This window comes from Erythrolamprus reginae, chromosome 1, assembly GCF_031021105.1.
Source record: "Erythrolamprus reginae isolate rEryReg1 chromosome 1, rEryReg1.hap1, whole genome shotgun sequence".
Lineage (NCBI taxonomy): Eukaryota > Metazoa > Chordata > Lepidosauria > Squamata > Dipsadidae > Erythrolamprus > Erythrolamprus reginae.
Genome location: NC_091950.1, coordinates 333,825,104 through 333,848,671, shown reverse-complemented (window position 1 = coordinate 333,848,671; position 23,568 = coordinate 333,825,104). Strand labels below are relative to the sequence as shown.

The window sequence follows — 23,568 nt, the reverse complement described above, 5'->3', positions numbered from 1 at the left end:
CTGCTGTTCGCCCCCCTGGGCCTCTCACGGCGGCTTGCCCCACACCACACGCTCTGCCATGCCACCGCCCGCCGCGCTGCAAGGGGCCCGCCCAGCCCTTACCTTGCTCCCATGACCTCCTGCAGGGGCGCTGAGAGCATGCAGGCCGGGTGGCCCCGAGCTCCAGCCACGTGGCCTGCTTTGTGCTTTCCTGCGCCACAGGCATCTCTCTCTCCTGCAGTGCAAGAGAGCAGGCGTGTGGCCGGAGGTTGGGCAGGTTGTTTTTGCCAGCTGCCGCTATAGGCGCCACAGCATGATTCTGGCTGCTGTGCATGTGCAGCAGCTGAAATCTGATGTGCGGACATCCTTCCGCGTATGTGCGGAAGCAAAGAAATGCTAATTTTTTAGCAGAATCGCTCCAGTTGAATGTACACAGCACGCGCCCACCCAGCGGCAACGGAGCAAGGCTATGGGCTCCGGTTCCACCGCTGGAACAGCATTTCCAACCACCACTGGGAGGAACCCACCTCTGGGAGGAACCCACCTCTGGCTGGAGGTAAATGGGCGGAGATGGTAGTCTGAAAGAGAAGGACGTGTGGCCATGGATGGGACCCTGAAGGTCCTAGACCCCAGAGGAAGAAAGCTAGCACTGCCATTAATATGCTAGAATGGCTCAAGTTCTGTCATACAATATTTGGCTTAATTCCAATTTGCTGCTATTAAAACTGTTAAGGTTTTTGAGAGTACAACTGATTGTCCAGGGTTAAATTCTTTGACTAGACATTTCATTTCTTTGTCGGCTATTTCTGTTCGGCTCTACATGTGTTAATTCTGACACAAATTGGCATAATCATGATTGGAAAAATATGTTTGCTTGAAAGACTATGTGCATGAGACATGCTTTGCCATTTTTCTCTAGAAAGCAGAATTGTCTTAAATATTAGCACAAATTATTCATTGGAATGTTTGTCTCTTGCTCCTGAATAATTCTAAGACTGCTGTGCATGAGCAATTAACCATTCATCTTTCTAAATGGTCATGTTAAGATTTGCTGTAGATGCTTAATAAGATTTTCTCTTGTGGGTTTTTTTTTTGTCATATCTCATACATCAATAATCAGGAAGTGCCAACCAAGGCATTGCCCTATGTTGACAGTGCTCTTAAACCATTCCATCAACTGAAGAATGATTACAAAGATACGTTAAAGCCAGCTGTGATTGATCAATGGCTGGAAGGAGCCCTCAATACAAGCACACAGAAGTAGGTGACAGTACAGACATTTCTAAAATTCTGTTATCACTTTGTCATTATGGAATACTGAGTGTAGATTAATGAGGGGAAGGGGGAGTGAATGTCAGCAATGTTGGAATCAGATTGCAAGCCTCACATGAGTGAAAGGAGTCTGGATACTTTCTGAATGCACTGTATATTCTGCTCCACCCTATAGCCACAGTATAACTACTATATGAACAGTATACACCTGTGACGACAAATCTATGACATGTATGCCACATGTGGCAGACAGAGCTATATCTGAGGACACACAACGCATTGCCCTACATTGGCTCTGATTTTCGGTGTTCCAGAGTGTGAGGGGAGGCCATTTTTGCCCCCCCCCAGACTTCAGGAAAGCCTTCAGAGCCCATGGATGGCAAAAAAACAGACCCAACGGGCCTACCGGAAGTCCAGAAATAAACTTCCAGTTGGGTTGTTAGGCCATTTTTCACCCTCCCCAGGCTTCAGGAGGCTTTCGGGGCAAAAAAACAGGCCAATGGGCCTATGGCAAGTCTGGAGGCTTAAGTGAGGTCTGTGCACACACACAGGGGGACAGCATGGGGGTTGTGTGTGCAAGTTTTGGGGGGAGGGCATTGCATTATAGATGTGGGCATGCACACACACCCTTTTGGCACCCGAGCATAAAAAGGTTCCCCATCGATGATATACACTCTCCCACACACCCTGCTCTAAATGAAGTTCTTCCCACAAGTGCTCATAATGTAATCCATTAATTCCTCTTCATGTAGGTACTTAGATACAGTATCTGATATTCTAAATTCTGTCAAGAAAATGGAAGAGAGCTTGAAAAGGCTAAAACAAGCCAGAAAAACTGTGACTGCAAATAATCCCTCCCCTTCTGGAGGCATGAGCGATGATAGCAAAATCCGCCTACAGTTAGCTCTAGACGTGGAACATTTTGGAATGCAGGTAACGTAGATGCCAAAAAAGTAAATGGTGGGGGTTTTTTTGCATAAATATTGCTGTTAATGTGTTAAGAGTTTGACCACCCAAACCTCGGTTCAGAATTTTGGCAAGTCATTTGCTGTTGGTCCAGTTTATTTCCGAGCATGATTAATGGGAGGGGGGGGCTGGAGGGGATGTACATGTGTAACTTCTTGAAATTCAGTTTTCATATTGTACATTTTCTATTATGTTTGAAATACTTTTGGTGTTACTTACAATGTAATAATTAGTCCATTTGATGTTTTGTTTTAGATGGAGATGATGGGGATACAGCTGAGCAACATTAAAAGTTTTTCCACTCTTTCGGACCTTGTTCAAGCTGCTAAAGATCAGATAGCCACTGAACAAACATAACATAATCTCTCCAGCTTTTTAATGAAGAGACCCAGCTTCCCCAAAAAGAAAAAAAAGTTTATTTTTTATTTTTACTTTCCTTTGCCAAATACTGTTTAGCAAAAAAAAAAGTGCTTCCTAATCAGCTTCAGCAGCAGATTTAAATGTGTCTCAAAACAGGAGAAACTCATTTTGCAAAAAATAAAAGAAACATACAGGGGAGAAGGTTTATTTTGGTTTTCCGTTATATGGAAGGCAGTTTATATATTTCTACGTGTTCTGCCATAGGATTATGGAAATATTTTTTATTTTTATTGTAAATTATTATCATGCAGAAAAAAATGAATTTAAGATCATTAAAATGAACAAAAAGGATTTTGTCTTTTTGTAAATTTTGTTATAGAATAAACAGTGGTGTTAAGAATGTTCTTATGACTTGTGTGCTTTATGTTTTATTTTGTGATTTAAAATATTTAAAAAACATGTAATGTTGTGACATCTAAGGATTGTTTGTATCATATTGCTTTGAGTTTATAAAGAGCTATTCTTGGTTTTCGAAAAAGAAAACAATTTTGAACTTTTTCCTCAATAGGTGGCATCTTTTATTCTGAGTCAAAATGTTTCCCTAACCCTGTGAAGAAAATCAAATCTTTCCCTGTGTGACTTTTCTCTGAAGACTACTTGCTACTTTTCTTTTGTTGGCATACAATAAGTGAATGATACAGACAGCGTTTCCAGTAGTATTGTATTATCTCAAAAATATCAGAATTCAAGTTAATTAAAGAGTGGGGTTTTTTAGCCTTTGTGAACATTTTAGAGTGGTTATGGGAAACTTGGGGACCTGGAAATCCTCTTTCCATTAAAATCCCTATTTCCATCATTGAAATTTTGAAATAGGTCCTCCCCCCACACCCAAATGAGGTCATTATGATCTCTGAAACATCAGGAAGATGAATTGTGATTCCTGGCTGTCACGATATGGCCAATACTTAATTTGAAAACACAGATGAGTCCTGGCAGGATTCAAATACAGTTCATCTGTTATGATTTCAGAAATAAAGTATCCTAGAATCCCAGTGTGGCCAGTACTTATTAGCTGCTATTAGCTGATATTAAAATCTTCCAATCAGAGCGCTGGATAGTAAAGGGGAGAGGGCCTGGCATTAAATTAGTTTCATATCTGCCTACTACTAGCAGGCCAATCAAACTAATTGTGTTTTCCTTATTCCCCATAAAGGGGAGATAAAAGATTCTCCATTAGGATGTTTAATATTCAGTCTGGATCCTGTTTCAAAGGAGTGCACGTGGACCTATGAATTATATAATAATATGTTTATTGAATATATACATTAAAAACGGGGTACAGAAAAGTAAAGGGAATATATATAATGTACATTCTAGCAATTATGGTTTACTTATATAGTACGTGTAAGTGGGGAAGGAGAAAAGAAGAAAGGGAAGGGCATTGGGGAAGAAGGGAAAGAGATACAAGAGGAGGAAGGATAGAAAATTAGAGCAAAAAAGAGTAGTAAGAAGAGTGTAGAGGGCCAGCGTTAGAGCTGGGGCTTCCATGCTTTGCGGCCTGTGGTTTAACATATAGGTGGTGTAAATTTTCCTGAAGTTTTATCCATATGTGTTTGACGTAGTTGCTGGTGACTTCCGGTTTTGGCGTCATGCTGACACCAGGAACCTATGAATTATAATGCCAAGGAGGATGAAAAGGAGGGACAAGCTGTGAAGTAAACATGAATTTTGGTGTAAAAGCTCTGGCACTCGGAGTAAATTTCTAGACAAACATTTTAGTTGTAAATGCTTGTGTTCAGCACCCTGCTCTGAACTCTTTTCCACCGTTGATTCAAAGCTGGAGCTGGAAAGTTGTTATGACCAAGAGGTTCACCCAACTACCACCTTTTTTTTCCAATTTGTGTCTTGGAAGATATGGCCAGATATTCAAGAATTTCAACCATTTTATTGTTCACAGTTTGAGGCCTACATTTATTTTTAATGATGGTATTTTTTTTCATGCTTGTGGAGTGGGAGTTAATGATTTTTAGACACAAAGTAGGTGTATTAAATCAAGCTTGCAGATTAAGCTACTTAATTTTTCTTTTTTCACAAGTTATCCTGGACTTGGAATGTTCCTCCTGGTATAGAACAAATATCTCTCTCCATGGCCTTCATACTAAATTTGGTCATGGGTGGTTAAATATTTCATATAAATTGCTAAAGTCCCACAGCCCAAGCATGGAAAGGCCTAGAAAAATGCGAGCAAAGATATGAACTGACCAAGATTAGGCTGTATATTATTAGCCCAAAAAGTTGAGTGAGTATGCTGGGGAATTCTTAATCGTATCATGCAAACATGAGTTACTTGTGCAGCTTTGATGAAGTAAGTCCCTGTGACATGAATATAGTTTAATTATAAGATCCCAATGTAGCTAACCTTAGTTGTGTGACAATTAGAATATAGTAGAATAGAATAGAATTCTTTATTAGCCATTTGGACACACAAGGAATTTGTCTTTGGTGCATATGCTCTCAGTATACATAAAAAAAGATAACATTTATCAAGAATCATAAGGTACAATACTTAATGATTGTCATAGGGTACAAATATGCAATCAAGAAACAATATAAACCGTAAGGATATAAGCAACAAGTTACAGTCATAAGTGGCAGGAGATGATTTGAAAGGAGCTCTGAGAAGACTAATAGTAATGCAGCCTACAATGGTGAGGGAATTATTTAGCAGAGTGATGGCATTGGGGGGGGGGACTGTTCTTGTGTCTAGTCTTGGTGTGCAGTGCTCCATAGTGTCATTTTGAGGATAGGAGTTGAAACAATTGACATCCAGGATGCGAGTGGTCAGTAAATATATTCATACCCCTCTTTTTGACTCGTGCAGTATACAGGTCTTCAATGGAAAGCAGGTTGGTAGCATCTGTTTTTTCTGCAGTTCTAATTATCCTCTGAAGTCTGTGTCGGTCTTGTTGGGTTGCAGAACTGAACTAGACAGTTATAGAGATGCAGATGAGAGACTCAAGGATTCCTCTGTAGAACTTTTATCAGCAGCTCCTTGGGCAGTTTGAGCTTCCTGAGTTGGCACAGAGAGACCATTCTTTGTTGTGCTTTTTTGATGTCGTTTTTGATGTTAGATGACCATTTTAAGTCTTGAGATATGATAGAACTTAGAAATTTGAAGGTCTCTACTGTTGATACTGTGTTGTCTAGTATTGTAAGAGGTGGTAGAACGGGAGGGTTTCTCCTAAAGTCTACTACCGTTTCTAAAGTTTTGATTGTGTTCAATTTCAGATTGTTCCAATCGTACCACGAAGCTAGTTGTTCAATCTCCCATCTGTATGCGGTTCCATCGTTGTCGCAAATGAGACATAACATAGACATAGTCATGGCTAAATGTCTTTAAAATAGAATGTAGAAATAGATTACTATGATCTGTGTTATAGATATATTATTCCCCATATTTTTGAGAGGCAGAGTTCTTGTACAGGGAATATTAGAATATATTATTAAATAAGCCAAAATAATTGAGTTTGCTTAAACATAATTAAAATGTATATATTTGGCTTAAACCAGCACACATTGGAATCTCTCAGTAAATAGAAAATGATCTACTTTATCTTATAGTAGTCTTAAGAGATGAGAGCTCTTTATTAGTCACGATGTAAGCAGCAGTATTTTTTTTATAAAGTTCTATTTGTCAAGTTTATTTCTGAAAGATGCATTTGTTTTCAAAGCAAGATTTTTAAAAAATATCATTAAAAACTATACTGCAGGAAAAAGATTAAAGGGTTACAGAAAACTGACCCCCCCCCCATCCAGAATTTATGTTTCTTTAAGGGGATCTGTTATTTGGCCAAAATAAATCAATGCAAACGATCCTTCTTCGTACACTGCAAACTGAAATGGCTTGTTTAATGTTATTTTAAGTGTCTCGCCGGCATGTTCTTCTGTATGAGCTTCTATTTTATCTCCTTCACTGGGGCTGAGCTCAAAAAGTTGCTGATTTATGATCTGCAAGCAAAACCAAAGATAGCAAATCTGAGTCAGTAGGCCATTGTGCTATTATAAATGAAAAAAAGCCCAATAAATGAAAAGCTATTTTAAAAAATGCTAATAAAGATTTAGAAACTTTGATTTTAAAAAAGTTGTATAATGTTTGTAGAAGGCATGTATGGTTTGTGCTACAATTAAATCATTCTCTCTCTATCTCTCCCCCCCCCCCTTCCGTCTGTCCATCCATCCATCACTGGCTTAGGAATTCTGGGAGTTGAAGTTCACAAGTCATAAAAGGGCCATGGTTCCCCATCCTTGTTCCACTGTATATTATCCGTCCTTGGATGCTAAATACATAGTCCAAACGGATAGATGTATATGCTTACAAAGAGCAAAGGTCAATGACAGCATACCTTTCCAATGGTCACATTACTATTGCTTAGCAATCTGAGATTGGCTTCTTTTCCAAGCAAATCAGCCATATCATGTTTCACAAGGAGTTCTTGAAGGTCGTATATGCTTGTAAAGGACACCCTTGGGAAAGTCAAGTGAATTTGTCTGCAGAAGAAAGGAAGGAAAGAAAGAGAAAAAAGAGAAGGGAGGGAGGAGAAAAAGTAAAGCACAAGGTTATAAAATAGTTGTCACTTCATACTTAAATGGTCAGTAGAGGGGGCGTGCATAAGTTCACAATGCCTATCTACCCTATCATTGTATTTTTTTCATTTTATTCTTGTTCTCATTTTTGTTTGACAAATTTTAATAAATACACACAAATAAATAAATTCCAAAAAGTGATTGTTCTGGGCTTCTGGAGGATTTGGTGCTGAATGTGCCACTGAGATCACCTATATTAGTGATGGCAAACCTATAGCACATGTGCCACAGGTGGAACACGGAGCCATATCTGCTGGCACCCGAGCTGTTGCCCATCTTAGCTCCAGCACACATATGCACACCAGCCAGCTGATTTTCAGCTTATGAGGAGGCTCTGTGAGGATGTTTTCAGCTTCTGGATGGCCTCCAGGGGGCAGAGGAGAGTATTTTCGCTCTCCTCGGGCTCTAAGGAGGCCTCGATCATGAGGAAGGTGAAAAATGGCCTACTGGGCTAACTGGAAATCAGGAAATGGGCCATTTCCAGCCTCCAGAGAGCCTTCAGGGGGCAGGGGGAACTGTTTTTACCCTCCCCAGACATTGGATTGTGGGTATGGGCACTCACGTATGTGCAGTAATGCACATGTACATGCTTTCGGCACCTGATAAAAAAAGGTTCGCCATCACTGACCTATAACCTGGAAGGGAAATGGAACTAATTGCTTTGATTGCTCCTTTGTCTTGACAAAAGGAGTAGTGGTTATCTCTCAAGTCTTGGGTGTAGGATTCTACAAAGATCTTAGAATCATAGAATTGCAAGTGACCACTTCAGCCATCATGTCCCACTTTCTGCACTGCAGGAATATAAATTAAAGCATGCCAGAGACACATGACTGTCTAGCCTGAAGAGGAAGCAATTATCCACCACCTCCTTGGGTAATTGGTTCTACTTTCGAACTCTTCATATTGTTATATGAGTGCCTAGCGTTGTGATGAATGGGGAAGCGTACTTTGATTTCAAGCCATGAACCCATTCCAAAGAAGGTGTCAACGGATATTGATCATCACTAGAAAGTTCATTGCTGTTGCTGGGCTGTAAGAGCAGCAAAAATATACTCTTGCTGAGAGGAATTTTGACAATGGAAAGTCCATTACGATGTTTATGCTTGAAGATTCCTGTTACTGTCATCATAGGAACAAAGATCTTAGTTTGGGAATTAAGCCAGAATTCTTGAGGTTCTTTGAGTGGGGACGCTCCATTTATTACAGCTGAAAAACAAATGAAAGTATGATTAGAGGAAACTAATAGTTTCCCCTTCTTATTCATAAAAAAGGATCTAGCTGAATATTACATGCAATTTATATTTATCCCTTTATCCACTATTTTCTTGGACAGAATTCAGGTTTCCTACTGCATATGTACATCCAAAGGCACTTATAACACAAAACAATTAAAAACTGGCTGAATATAAGAGTAGGGAAACTAAATTCAAAGTGTTAAGTGAAGAATTACTTTAATTAATTGGGTGTAATGCTTTTGATTATGAGCTAAGAAACCTTAAGAGGCTCAAAAACATGCACTGTGTTTCCCAGCAATTGAAAATCATCTTGGGAAACTGACCTTCATCAAGTATCCTTTGAAACCATAATAGATGGTCCAAGAATATTCAGAAGGTTCTTATACTACAGGAACAGAACCACTATACTTTCCTCATGTAAAGGTTTCTCACACACTGCATAACTATTTTCTACAATTGTATCCTATAAGCAGACACTGATAATAAGTTTAGTGTAATAGTTAAGGCATCAGACTGGAGTCCTAGCCTCATCTTGGGCGCCAAACAACTAGGTTACCTTAGACCAGTGTTTTTCAACCAGTGTGCCGCGGCACACTGGTGTGTCGTGGGACATAGTCAGGTGTGCCGCGAAGCTCAGAGAGAGAAAGAAAGCAAGAGAGAGAGAAAGAAAAAGAAAGCAAGAGAGAGAGAGAGAAAGCAAGCAAGAGAAAGCGAGCGAGAGAGAACGAGAACAAGAGAGAGAGAGAGAAAGAAAGCAAGACAGAAAGAGAACAAGAGAAAGAAAGCAAGAGAGAGAGAGAAAGAGAGGGAGGGAAGGAGAGAGAGAGAAAGACATAGAGGGAGGTAGGGAGAGAGAAAGAGCAAAAAAGAGGAAGGAAAGAAGAGAAAGAGGGATGGAGAGAGAGAAAGAGGAAGGAAGGGAGAGAAAGAGGGAGAGAGAAATAGAGCGAAAGGGAGGAAGAGAGAATTTTTTTGTCCAAACTTTTTTTAGCCCCCCCTCCGCCCCACTCAATGTGCCCCAGGGTTTCGTAAATGTAAAAAATGTGCTGCGGCTCAAAAAAGGTTGAAAATCACTGCCTTAGACTGGTCATTCTTTCTTAGCCCTAGGAAGAAGCAGGCAATGACAAATCATTTCTGAAAAACCTTGCCAAGAAAACTGCAAAAACGCAAAAACTAATCCAGGAAGTCATCAGGAGTCAACACTGACTTGAAGGCACAAAAACAAATACAGACTTGGCTGACTCTGGTATGAGAGATAACCAGATCACATGGGTTCACATATTATGTACAGCTAAATGTCTTTCGTACTATTTGTCAAAAATGCAAGCACGGTCATTATCTGTTCAATACTCAAAGAATCAAGGGAACATTATCCTCAAACTGAGAAATGGGTGACATGTAAATTTAATAAATACAAGAAATCAATGTGGTGGGAAGCAGTTTATTCATTTCCTATAATTTGAAGAAGTCTAAGTTCTGTGCTTTGGCCCTGCCCAATCATAACACTGGGGAACAATTTGTAACACAATTTCTGTTGAGTTTGATTTGAGAGCTTTTTTATAGTTAATTAGGCATGCTGGTTTCAAAACTAGTTAGTTTTCTTCTACCACGTCAAGTTTTTTCTCTACACCTTATATAGATAATACTGTATAGTTAATTAGGCAACCTGTGAGCTGCCCCAAGTCTTCGGAGAAGGGTGGCATACAAATCTAAATAATAATAATAATAATAATAATAATAATAATAATAATAATAATAATAATAATAAGCAGAAGAATAGGAATAATAGGAATAGGAATAATAATAATAATAATAATAATAATAATAATAATAATAATAAGAAGAAGAAGAAGAAGAAGAAGAAGAAGAAGAAGAACAACAACAACAACAACAACAACAACATGAGCTTCTAATTGCATTTTTTACATACCTATCTTGCTAACTTCCTGGAAAATATTGGTGCAGTCAGTGACGAGTAAGGTGAGCGATTCCACCAAGATTTGAAGGTCATGAAAGCACAATATCAAGCTAGATGGGATGTACACAGTGAAGGGCTACCAAAATTTTGACTACCACACTGTGGTGTGGTTTATGCTTTTCTTTCAACATCTTTCAGTGCAAATTGGGTGCTCTAGGGTGGAGCTCCATTTTTGCTACCTCACTGCGTCATCCCCCCCAATCCAGGCAGTAGCCCACCCCTGGATGTACATATGTTGGCTGAATATTGTTGGAGCATCAAATGAGAATGTCCACAGATTAAACACTCCAGAAAAAGTTAAAACACTCTCTACATGGGGCTACCTTTGAAAAATGTTCGGAAACTTCAGATCGTGCAGAATGCAGCTGTGAGAGCAATCATGGGCTTTCCCAAATATGCCCATGTTACACCAACACTCTGCAGTCTGCATTGGTTGCCGATCAGTTTCCGATCACAATTCAAAGTGTTGGTTATGACCTATAAAGCCCTTCATGGCACCGGACCAGATTACCTCAGGGACCGCCTTCTGCTGCACGAATCCCAGCGACCAGTTAGGTCCCACAGAGTGGATCTTCTCCGGGTCCCGTCAACTAAAGAATGTCGCTTGGTGGGACCCAGGGGAAGAGCCTTCTCTGTGGCGGGCCCAGCCCTCTGGAACCAACTCCCCCCAAAGATTAGAATTGCCCCCACCCTCCTTGCCTTTCGTAAGCTGCTTAAAACCCACCTCTGCCGCCAGGCATGGGGGAATTGAGATCCTCTTCCCCCTAGGCCTTTACAATTCTATGCATGGTATGTATGTATGTATGCTTGGTTTTTTATATTAATGGGTTTTTAATTGTTTCTAACATCAGACTACTATTGTACACTGCTTTATTGTTGCTGTTAGCCGCCCCGAGTCTGCGGAGAGGGGCGGCATACAAATCCAATAAATAAATAAATAAGCAATTTTTTTTACCTTAATAGGTATAATTACCATTCGATAAAAAACAACTATATGTATGAACACAATTTAACTTGCAGTAACTATTATAGCCTTTGTATGAATAAAATTATTCTTTGTAAACTGTATATTTAGTAAGTTTTTCCTTTCCTTTCCTTTATGTGCACAATTTGTATGACTTTTGAGGGCATCCTGTAACTTAATGTTGACGTGATAGACAAAAACTGTGGTTACTTTTGGACTCAGAGACCAAAGGTTAGTTGAAAACAAATCACAGATTTAAGACAACAAAATTGCTGTTCCCCAGTGAATTGGTGAATAGTTTTCTTACTCTTAGATTGCTACTGTCAATCTCACAGTGACTACTATGGTTTTGTCTATGAATTAGTCATTGTGACCTGCAACCTTTTCACAGTTGCAGGCCACAATGACTAATTCCTCATATCCCCCTTTTCAGAACAATATAGATCTTCCAAGCAACTTTCTTCCCCACCCCAAGGTTCCTGGGTGAAGAATGGGAATATATTCCAGTGGTTAAAAGGGAGGCACATAACACACTACAGTATATCTGAATACCCATTCAATCTGTCAGAAATTAATTTTGATAGGAGGGAATTAACAATGAAGGTTATTCAAGTTATATTCTGTGTTACAGACCTGTTGATTCAATACCACATATTTATTACAGTCCCCATTTTAGCAAGTGGACAAAGTAGTTATTGCACTATTTTACAATATTATTAGGTATTATTATTATTATTATTATTATTATTATTATTATTATTACTACATAGAAACATAGACACGTAGAAGACTGATGGCAGAAAAAGACCTCATGATCCATCTAGTCTGTCCTTATACTATTTTCTGTATTTTATCTTAGGATAGATATATGTTTCTCCCAGGCATGTTTAAATTCAGTTACTGTGGATTTATCAACCACATCTGATGGAAGTTTGTTCCAAGGATCTACTACTCTTTCAGTAAAATAATATCTTCTCATGTTGCTTTTGATCTTTCCCCCAACTAACTTCAGATTGTGCCCCCTTGTTCTTGTGTTCACTTTCCTATTAAAAACACTTCCCTCCTGGACCTTATTTAACCCTTTAATATATTTAAATGTCCCCCCTTTTCCTTCTGTCCTCCAGACTATACAGATTGAGTTCATTAAGTCTTTCCTGATACGTTTTATGCTTAAGACCTTCCACCATTCTTGTAGCCCGTCTTTGGACCCGTTCAATTTTGTCAATATCTTTTTGTAGGTGAGGTCTCCAGAACTGAACACAGTATTTCAAATGTGGTCTCACCAGCACTTCATATAGCGGGATCCTAATCTCCCTCTTCCTGCTTGTTATACCTCTAGTTATGCAGCCAAGCATCCTACTTGCTTTCCCTATCATCATCCCTTCCCTTACCATGATCATCATCATCTTGTAAAATAGTGCAATAACTATGTAATATAAATTATTATTATTATTATTATTATTATTATTATTATTATTATTATTCCCCCTGATCTACTCCTCTTTAATATTGTCATTGATCTTACTCTGTGTCAATCCCCTTTTTTCTGTCAAGTACCTTTGAAATGAGTATAAGTTGTCAACAGCAAACTGGTTTCCTGATCAATGTTAGCCAGCAGACCCTTGTGTGTGCTCTTCCTTTCGATAAATGCATTTATTTGTTCTGCTGCCTCTGTGGGGTTGGTGAAATTCACAGCTCGAACGTAGAAATTCACATCTGGAAAGGCCAATTCGTGGGCAAAAGACTCAGATAAATAGGCACCAGGAGCAGAGAAAACGCACAGGAGCTTGGAGAAAATCAACCCCTCTGGGTCCCTGGAGCGTAAGGGAGCATTCAGGATGATCTTCAGGGCAAAGAGAACTTTATGTCCATCTATTTTGAAGGCACAACTTGAGTTAGTGAATGGCGAGTCAAACCCTAAAAAAATCTGCAGATCGGTTGCTGTTTTTCCAGATGTCCCTAAATAAATGGACAATAGAGACTCGTATATGAAGATGGGAGAGAGGATAATGTTGTTGCTTTTGTGTATTTTTTTCAACTCTCTGTAAAAACGGGCCCCAAGCACATAAATGGGGTCTGTTAAGAAGTTCACACTCAAGCGCTTCCTTTCTTCCTCACTCTTGTTTCCCAGACCCTCTTCATATGTTGAAGTGAAATGGGACTCAATTGAGAAGGGAACAAACATCTTCACCAGCGGTTCTCTTTCTTCCAGCTCCTTGCAGGTGTTGGCGCTGGTATCGTTAAGGGAAATCAGGTAAAAGGGGTGGACATATACCCGATCGCAGCATCCAGCGGTAAGGTACAGAAGGACACATGGCAAAATGACTCTGAGTTTCATCTTGAGGTGGATCTTCACTTGGGTCTGTTTCAGAAACAAAGAAATTGCAAGCGTCACCAACGGATGCTTTATGGATTTTCAGCAGGCTTTCCTTTCATTAAATAGCATAATTATCCAAGCCATAAAGAAATTAATATATGTACTGTATTTTTGGAGTATAAGACGCACCTTTGTTTTGGCGGAGGAAAATAGGGTGGGGGGGAGAAATAATCTGCCTACCAGGTATTCATATGGCTACTCTTTAGTCTGGTCAGCTTCAGCACATTAGTTTGCTGGTTTGAGTCAACACGCTTGCTTTTTAATCCCCTGGTTGGGGATAAAAAACAGTTTCTAAAACACTTCAACTTCTCTCTCTCTTCAGAAAAAGAAACAATGGGAAAATCAGACAAAGGAACACTCAATGCTTCACTCGTTAACACCTCATTAGGTTAAAAAAATCTTACTAAAAGCTTCATTTGGAATATAAGACACACCCAAATTTTCAGCTTCTTTTTTTTGGGGGGGGGGGAATGGTGCATCTTACACAGTACTTAGAAAGCATCATTTAGCCTACATGGGAAATTTGCCAAGATCCAGCTCTGTTTCTGCACTGTTATGCACTGGGTTATAAAACTGTGTTTAATTATGTATAAGCATGTTTAGCAAATATATTCCATGATTCAGTACTATATTGGTTTATCCTGAAGAGATTTCTAGAGATGGACAATTGCAAGACCTTATTCATTATTATTATTATTATTATTATTATTATTATTATTATTATTATTATTATTATTATTTCTTAGATTTGTATGCTGCCCCTCTCTGTAGACTCGGGGCGGCTCACAACAATAACAAAGACAATGTAAGAACAAATCTAATAATTGAAAAAACACTAAAAACCCATTATTAAAAGCAAGCATACACAAAAAACATACCATTCGTTTTTTTTGTTTGGAATATTATTTCATATGACATCAGTCTCGCATAATTTTAAACATATATTCTGTTTAATATGGACACATTGACAGGCCGATCTCTCCAACTCCACATGAAGGCTTCGGCCTTAGCTCTGATTGAGGGAATTGGACTGGGACTTGATTTATTTCTCAGGTGCTATTTGGAACGCTGACACACATTTTTAAAAAACCTACTTTTTACCACTAACTGCTGTTTGAAAAGCTAAGCTGCATTACTAGAGGGATACAATCTAGGACTAGGGAGGTACTAATACCACTTTATAAAGCCTTAGTTAGACCACACCTAGAGTACAGTTTTGGTCACCACACTACAAAAAAAGATAATGAAACACTAAAGAAAGTGCGGAAGAGAGCAACCAGGATGATTAGAGCAGTGATTTTCAACCTTTTTTGAGCCGTAGCACATTTTTTACATTTACAAAATCCTGGGGCACACCACCAACCAAAATGACACAAAATGACACTCTAGCAGAATACATATTATACATATAGTTAATAATATAGTTTCTAAATGTATTTATACTCACGTAGAAATCGGGACCATGAGGAAGAGTAGCAGCTTCAACTACTCGCTGCGGCCACACAATGACAAGTGCGCGGCAGCCTGAGCCTTCCTGGGTGTGGATAAGAGGGGGCCTGCTATTGGTTCATCGATAGAGGTCAGGATGAATCCTAGAAGGTGATTGGTCAGTGAACGTTCCCTGTGCCTCAACTCTTCCTGTCACTAATAGCTGGAGGGATTGTGAGGGGAATGTTTATGTTCAGATGGAGGCGGCTGGCGGTGGGCTGGATAAATGGCCTTCGTGGGCCCTATCTGGCACGCGGGCCATAGTTTGGGGAACCATGTTTAATTTCCCCACGGCACACCTGACCATGTCTCATGGCACACTGGTTGAAAAACACTGGATTAGAGGATTGGAGACTATAACATGTGAAAAACGGTTGCAGGACAGTGCAGTGAAGAGAAGGACCAGGGGAGACATGATAGCAGTGTTCCAATATTTGAAGGCCGGTTAAGGAATAATGGATGGAAACTGACCAAGGAAATATTCAACCTGGAAATAAGGAGAAACTTTCTGATAGTGAGAGCGATCAACCAGTGGAACAGCTTTCTTACAGAGGTTGTGGGAGCTTCAACAATTGAGACCTTCAAGAAGAAATAGGACTGGCATCAGTCTGAAATGGTGTAGGCCCGCAGCGGTCTCCAAACTACGGCCCGTGGGCCGCATGCGGCCAGCTGAGGCCATTTATCTGGCCCACGGGTGAGTGACAGGAGCACAAGTACATACTTTTCTTTTAATTAAATTATCTCCTTAATGTTCCTTCAAAAAGTACAACACCAATTATATTTCTAACTTATTAATCATTATGCGAAAGTGCTTCCTTCTTTCTTTATACATTTTTCTATAAACCAAGAAAACCTTGTATAGCCAATCAGATGTTAACAAAAGAAAATTAAAAACAAAACATAAACATATATGAATTTCAGATTTCTTCCCTCCCCTCTAAATAGTATGTTCCCATTTTGTTTTTTACTTTAAAATAAGGTATGTGCAATGTGCATCAGGATTTGTTCATAGTTTTTTTATATAGTCCGGCCCTACAACAGTTCGAGGGACAATGAACTGGCCCCCTGTGTAAAAAGTTTGGGGACCCCTGGTGTAGGGACTCCTGCTTGAGCGGGGGGGTTGGACTAGATGACCTACTTGGTCCCTTCAAACTGTAGTAATCTGTAATCCGAAAAGATGAACCTGCCATATACAGTCCTAAAGTCCAAAAGCAACTATGTGGATCTTACTAAACAACAATAGCCTGCATTTTAGGTTTTGCTTAGCAAACTGTATAAACCCTGCCAGTAACAGCTTTTATTTATTTATTTTGACTTGAATGAACATCCTTCTTTTGATTTATATTAAATGCTCACCTAAGAGGACTTGGGGATCATGGCTTGTGAATTAGTATTTAGCATTCCTCAAATAATATGTAAAACAATCCTTCTAATGTCATGCTCTTGCATCAATGAGAGATAAAAAATGAAGCTTAGAGGCTGGTGGTGACCAGTTAGAACTAAGGTCTGGCTTACTTGAGATCTTCCAGCGCACAACCTTTAACCAAGTGCATGCAGTTTGGATAAGAGTGAGTTATACATTAGCCTCTTTCTCACTGAATGGCGTAGAGGAGTGCTAAACATGGAGCTGAACATTTGCCTATTTATTTTATTTATTTATTCATTCATTTGTCCAACACGCAATACATATGGAAGAGAATAGACATGAAGTACTATATATAAAGATAATATATAAAAATAGAGGAGAAGATATATGAAAGGAAGAAAATATATATGATATATGAGGGGACGGAAGGCACACTAGTGCACTTATGCCTGCCCCTTACTGACCTCTTAGAAACCTGGAGAGGTCAATCGTGGATAGTCTAAGGGAGAAATGTTGGGGGTTAGGGGTTGACACTATTGAGTCCGGTAATGAGTTCCACGCTTCGACAACTCGATTGTTAAAGTCATATTTTTTACAGTCAAGTTTGGAGCGGTTCCTCTCCTCTCATTAGATCTTCTCTCAACAGATCTTCATGTGGACATCTTTCAAGGCATTCCTAATATAGACTAACCTAATTAAGATTACAATTATTATCTGGAATTAGGTGCCACCAAAGTCCCTCTTTGTAGAGCAGTGGTTTAGAAATAGTGGGAAGAAGGGATTTAGGCTTTGCACTCCCTGGTGACTCTTTACAACAGCTTCCTTTTCCCCCCACACTAGCCTCAGAAAATATGTAACTGCTTTAAGAAGCCAGTTCATAAAAGTGAGACCATAATAGATGGGCTGCAAAACTAATACTAATAATAATAATTCTGGATGACATTAAAGAGCAGCAAAGAGTCGGCCATCATGAGCTTTGCAGCCTAGGTACAGTATATCCAGTGAAGAAAATCAATACCAAAAGAATGGTGTCTAAATTCTTATTTTATATAAAATTTATTGCTTAATCATCGAAGCATTTAACCCTGAGGAGATGATCTCTTTTCTGAGGAAGTTAAAAGAATAAAAAATAAAACTCTAAAACAGATTGACCATATATCATTATTTATGTAGGACAATCCTCTCTTTGCAGGGCTAGTATGGTGCTGGTAAAAATAGCGTCCAACCACTGTCCAACATCTGGACAGTACTCCAAAGGAGAACATGGTATCCATTCTATTTATAAGATGTTATAGTGATGTTTCTCAATCTGCACATCTACAAAAATGTGAATATCGATTTACAGCCTTTCATATTGCTACAAAAAAATTAAATATTTCCAAATTGCATTCCTCAAACATATTTTGGTGTCTAATATTTATATTGCTATCTATGATCCAACATGGTACATTGCTTCCAGTACAGGAAAGACTGCTTCTACTTCTTAAAATAGTTTTTACTGGAAAAGAAAACCACAGCCCAATGCTAATTAAAATAAATGTGGTTGTGGGGGGGGGTGTTTTTTGCAACTGCATCCTTTTTCCAGGTTCATATAAAGAGGTCATGAATAGTTCAAAGTATTTGTTTGGGAAAAAATGTTAAGTACTCCACCCAATTTCCTCCTGCTGGCTGGGAGATTCTGGGAATTGAAGTCCACACATATTAAAGCTGTCAAGATTGGGAAACATTAGTCTATATTATCTTCTCTATATTTTTAAAAATCAATTCAACTATAGGTGAAGTGCAGCAACATTGACACAGGAGGGCAAGGGGCATAAGAAGGGAAAATGATACATGTCATGATGTCATAGCACTGATGGTCTCAATAATCAAAACGTTTTTAATAAGATCATAACACTCATCAATTAATAAATCACTATTACTACTGCTACTACTACTACACAATGACATTGTGGCTCGTTATCAATTACTTCTGACTGGGAATTTTCATCTTGCCCATAAATATTCCTTTTTTTTTCTTTCTACATTATTTCTTGACTATTCCATATGAGATGCTTCGCTATAGATCTTATTCTGAAATCATACTTCCTTGTTCACAGAATTTTCCAACGACAATGGGCTTTCATTCATATTCATGTGTTTTCTCCACTAATTTTCATACTCTTTTTAGAAACATAGAAACATAGAAGACTGACGGCAGAAAAAGACCTCATGCTCCATCTAGTCTGCCCTTATACTATTTCCTGTATTTTATCTTACAATGGATATATGTTTATCCCAGGCATGTTTAAATTCAGTTACTGTGGATTTACCAACCATGTCTGCTGGAAGTTTGTTCCAAGGATCTACTACTCTTTCAGTAAAATAATATTTCCTCATGTTGCTTCTGATCTTTCCCCCAACTAACTTCAGATTGTGTCCCCTTGTTCTTGTGTTCATTTTCCTATTAAAAACACTTCCCTCCTTAACCTTATTTAACCCCTTAACATATTTAAATGTTTCGATCATGTCCCCCCTTTTCCTTCTGTCCTCCAGACTATACAGATTGAGTTCATTAAGTCTTTCCTGATACGTTTTATGCTTAAGACCTTCCACCATTCTTATTTGCACATAGATAAAAAGCAATAGTGAGGAAAAGATGTCTACTTGTATTATAGCCTATTATTCTAGTAAGAGGACTGAGTATCTCAATTATCATAATTTATTCATAGAAAACTCAGGCCTCCTTTTTTCGTTTAGCAGTTGTAGGAATTATCTCTCCAGAAACCACTTGTACTGCAAATATTTAAAGAGCCAGCAGTTGCTCTCTGTTGACATTTTATCTGGTTCTCATGAAGTTATATCATTACATGAAACCTTCAGTTTTATGGGCTTCCGTTTAGTGGACTTTGAACACAATAGGCCAAATCTGCTTTCTGTTGTTTGCGTTGGCACACCCCATGGGCCATTTTGTGTGTGCATTAAATCCTATTTGGATTTAATGGATATTCTGCTTTAACAGGTACTCTTTCTCCCATTCATTCATTAAATTTTAGGGCTATCAGATTATCTAGATTCCTACAACCCAGATCTGCTAATTCTCATTATTTATTTTTCTCCTGTTTTGCATCTTTGCTTACTCTCCCTTTACACATATTTGCAATCTGGGCAATTTGATCTGTAAAATGAGGGATTACAATATTGTCCCACTAGCGCTGTGGTGGTCCGGGTAATACCAACAGATTTTATACTGCCATCTGATGCTTAGTGACCCTATAATTTGTCTGTGTGAAATCTGTTTACTCATGTGCATATAATAATAATAACCACAGAATTGGAAGGGACCTTGGAGGTCTTCTAGTCCACCCCACTACTTCAGACAAATAGTTATCCAACATCTTCTTAAAAACTTCCACGGACAACACATCTACTCTCCAAAAAGACCTCGATTTTTTCTCAGATTGGTCTAACACCTGGCAACTTCAAATATCAACCAACAAATGCTCTACCCTCCACATCGGCAAAAAGAATCCAAACCTCATATATAAACTGAATAAACAAAATCTCACAGCCAACCCCCACTCACTAAAAGACCTTGGAATACTAATATCAAATGACCTAAGTGCTAAAGCCCACTGCAACAATATTGCCAAAAAGGCTTCTAGAGTTGTTAACCTGATCCTACACAGCTTCTGCTCTGGCAATCTCACACTACTCACCAGAGCCTACAAAACTTTTTCCAGACCCATCCTTGAATACAGTTCACCTGTATGGAACCCATACCACATCTCGGACATCCACACCCTAGAAAATGTCCAAAGATACTTTACCAGAAGAGCCCTTCACTCCTCCATTCGAAACAGAATACCTTATGCAACTACGAAAGCAGACTATCAATCCTAGGTCTAGAAAGCTTAGAACTACGACGCCTAAAACACGATCTAAGTATTGCCCATGAAATCATATGCTGCAACGTCCTGCCTGTCAATGACTACTTCAGCTTCAACCACAACAACACAAGAGCACGCAACAAATTCAAACTTAATATTAATCGCTCCAAGCTTGACTGTAAAAAATATGACTTTAGCAATCGAGTTGTTGAAGCATGGAACTCATTACCGGACTCAGTAGTGTCAACCCCTAACCCCCAACATTTCTCCCTTAGACTATCCACGATTGACCTCTCCAGGTTCCTAAGAGGTCAGTAAGGGGCGTACATAAGTGCACTAGCCTGCCTTTCGTCCCCTGTCCAATTATCTCTCCTTTATCTCATATATCTTCTCTTCTATTTTTATATCTTCTCTTTATATATAATACTTCATGTCTATTCTCTTCAATATGTATTGTGTATTGGACAAAATAAATAAATAAAATAAATAAATAAATATTGGAGCATTCACAACTTCTGGAGGCAAGCTGTTCCACTGATTAATTTTTTCTGTCAGGATATGTTTCCTTAGTTCAAAGTTGCTTCTTTTCTTGTTTAATTTCCACCCATTGCTTCTTGTTCTACCCACAGGTGCTTTGGCGAATAGGTTGACTCCTTCTTCTTTGTGGCAACCCCTGAAATGTTGGAACACTGCTCTCATGTCTCCCCTGGTTCTTCTTTTCATTGAACTAGCCATGCCCAGTTCCTGCAACTGTTCTTCATATGTTTTACTCTCCATTCCCCTAATCATCTTTGTTGCTCTCATATATTTAATTAGTTTCTTATCAAACCTTAAGTTTAGATGATAAAAGCTGCATATGAACTGAGATTTACATATCACTCTAACTATAATTAATTTCAGCAGGTTTTTTTGAATATGTTGCAGTAGCTAAGGTTATATATAATATTTTATTTTTTTAAATTCGCATTCATTTATTTGTATTCCAGCTTTATTAATTTTTACATTAATACATATTAATACATTTTACATATATTAAATTGAAGGCAATGAACACATTCAACACACCTTTCTTCTCCTATTTTCGCCACAACAGCCCCCCTGGCAGGTGATTTAGGCAGAGAGAAAATGACTGGCCTAATGTCACCAAACTGGATTTCAGGCTAAGAAGGGACTAGGACTCATGGTCTACTCCAGCAGTGGGTTCTAAATCCCATTGCTACCAGTTTGTGTTTGTGCACGTACACGCACCACTTCTGCACATGTGCAGAAGCGTTCCAGTGGGTGGGTGGAGCCTCCTGCCATCACTGCTACCAGTTCGTGACCTGGGCCAAACAGCTAACAACCCACCACTGTTCAAGTCTGGTGCCTTAGGTACTAGGGCAAACTGGCTTGTTATACCAAGTTATTAGAGTTGCTTCAATTGTTTGCCAAAAATTGGGCCACCCAATGGAAGACAGCCAGGATTTAGGGTTTTCCGTATCTCTTTGTTGCCCTATTGCAGTCATCTGGATTTGGGTAGCCTAGATCAGGTGGTTTTCTTATTTACAAATCAGAGTGTTTATAACACTGATGACGATCCTATGGCATGTGTGCCACAGGTGGCACGTGGAGTCACATCTGAGGGCACATGAGGCGTTGCCCTATGTCAGCTCCGGCACGTATGTGCACACATGCGCACCATCTGATTTTTGGCTGTTTTCACTCTCCCCACGCTTCAGGAAAGCCTCCTGAACCCCTTTTTGCCATCTCCAGGGTTGTGGAAAGTCTCCTGAAGCCTGGGGATGGTGAAAAATGATCCAACAGTTGGCCTGTCGGGCTATTTTTCACCCTCCCCAGGTTCCAGAAACTTTCCTGAACTCTGGAACAGTCCAAGGAGCCTACCAAAAAGCTGGAGGCCTCAGTGAGGCCTGTCCACATGAATAGGGGGGGGGGCACAGTGGGGTTGTCAGCATGTGTAGAGGGACGGGCATTGCATTATGGATGTGGGCACACACGTGCACTCTATTGTGTGCACAAGCAGTCTTTCAGCACCCGAGCCAAAAAAGGTTCACCATCACTGGTCTATAACCACAATATATCATGTCAAAAAACAACAACAAATAGGCAAGCTGTTTCATGCAACAAAGGGAATCCAACCGCTGTTGCATTTTATCTTTTGGGGAAAATAAGGAACAGCAAGCAAACGGTTACCACAACATCAATGATTTGGAGAAAAAAGAGAATGAACTACTATTTCACAACAGGTCCTGTCAACAAAACAATGCCGTTTGGCGGGACCCAGGGGAAGAGCCTTCTCTGTGGCGGCCCCCTCTGGAATGAACTCCCCTCGGAGATCAGGACCTCCCCCACCCTCCTTGCCTTTCACAAACTCTTAAAACCCCACCTTTGTCACCAGGCATGGGGAAATTGATTCCCCTTGGCTGCTCCGTTTTATGTATGGTTTGTTTGGGTTGCATGATTGTTTTTAATTAAGGGTTTTAAAACTGTTTTTGCTTTTAACATTGGATTTGTATTTTGTATTACTGTTGTGAGCCGCTCCGAGTCTTCGGAGAGGGGCGGCATACAAATCTAATAAATTATTATTATTATTATTATTATTATTATTATTATTATTATTATTCTCTATCTGCATCCATAACAACAGAAAAAACTTACTCACATCTCTTTCCCTTGGGCAAGAACCTCAGGCCGTTTTCTGTGCTCAGGATCGAATCCTTAAAAGAGCATTGGGGCTCCTATTTTATCCTCCGGATTGCCTAACCTCAGTTACATATTAGCTGTCCCCTCTGCTCTCTGACAGTGATGGACAATGTTCTGGGAAATGTGTTTTTCCATGTATTGGCAATTACAGTGTTTTTTTTCCTTTCTTTCCCAAGGAGGAGAGCAAACATTGACCCAGGCGATCATTTCATCAGACTTCTGTCTAGCTCTCCAGCCGTAGTCCTTCCACTATTCTAACTCCACTGTAGTAAAGCTGGCCGGAGAGCTCATTGTCCAACACAAACAGGGGATCATAGGAGTTTCCATAAACAGTTCCTACAGGTTATTTTTGTAGATTATAAACAGGGAA

General features: G+C 39.4%; 2 protein-coding genes across 4 annotated transcripts in view; one reads left to right on the top strand and one right to left on the bottom strand.

The window, feature by feature from the left end:
* COG2 (component of oligomeric golgi complex 2) overlaps positions 1-2,981 on the top strand; it is a 30,970-nt gene extending 27,989 nt beyond the window's left edge. For both annotated transcript variants that reach the window (XM_070733939.1, XM_070733940.1), the window contains exons 16-18: positions 1,100-1,239; positions 2,004-2,184; positions 2,473-2,981. In XM_070733939.1, coding sequence (XP_070590040.1) covers positions 1,100-1,239; positions 2,004-2,184; positions 2,473-2,574 — 423 coding nt within the window. In that variant the 3' untranslated portion in view covers positions 2,575-2,981. The remainder of the gene's footprint in view (positions 1-1,099; positions 1,240-2,003; positions 2,185-2,472) is intronic.
* A 2,042-nt stretch (positions 2,982-5,023) lies between these two features.
* Positions 5,024-23,243, bottom strand: AGT (angiotensinogen). 2 transcript variants are annotated; one of them, XM_070733937.1, is made up of 5 exons: positions 23,158-23,243; positions 12,956-13,760; positions 8,169-8,427; positions 6,981-7,125; positions 5,024-6,585 (listed from the first exon to the last, which is right to left on the bottom strand). In XM_070733937.1, exons 2-5 carry the CDS (start codon positions 13,734-13,736, stop codon positions 6,397-6,399), a joined length of 1,374 nt encoding a protein of 457 aa, XP_070590038.1. In that variant the 5' UTR covers positions 13,737-13,760; positions 23,158-23,243; the 3' UTR covers positions 5,024-6,396. The 2 variants fall into 2 exon arrangements, with proteins under 2 accessions (XP_070590038.1, XP_070590039.1); XM_070733938.1 differs by having other exon boundaries at positions 23,154-23,217.
* Positions 23,244-23,568: the final 325 nt, after the last annotated feature.

What these genes read in the sequence shown, in the direction of transcription:
- AGT (XM_070733937.1), bottom strand. Translation starts at nt 13,736, where the DNA reads ATGAAACTCAGAGTCATTTTGCCATGTGTCCTTCTGTACCTTACCGCT. An exon ending in AACTTATACTCATTTCAAAG is followed by an intron (nt 8,428 to 12,955) that starts GTACTTGACAGA and finishes TTTGTTTTTCAG; the next exon opens with CTGTAATAAATGGAGCGTCC. An exon ending in GTAATGTGACCATTGGAAAG is followed by an intron (nt 6,586 to 6,980) that starts GTATGCTGTCAT and finishes TTTTGCTTGCAG; the next exon opens with ATCATAAATCAGCAACTTTT.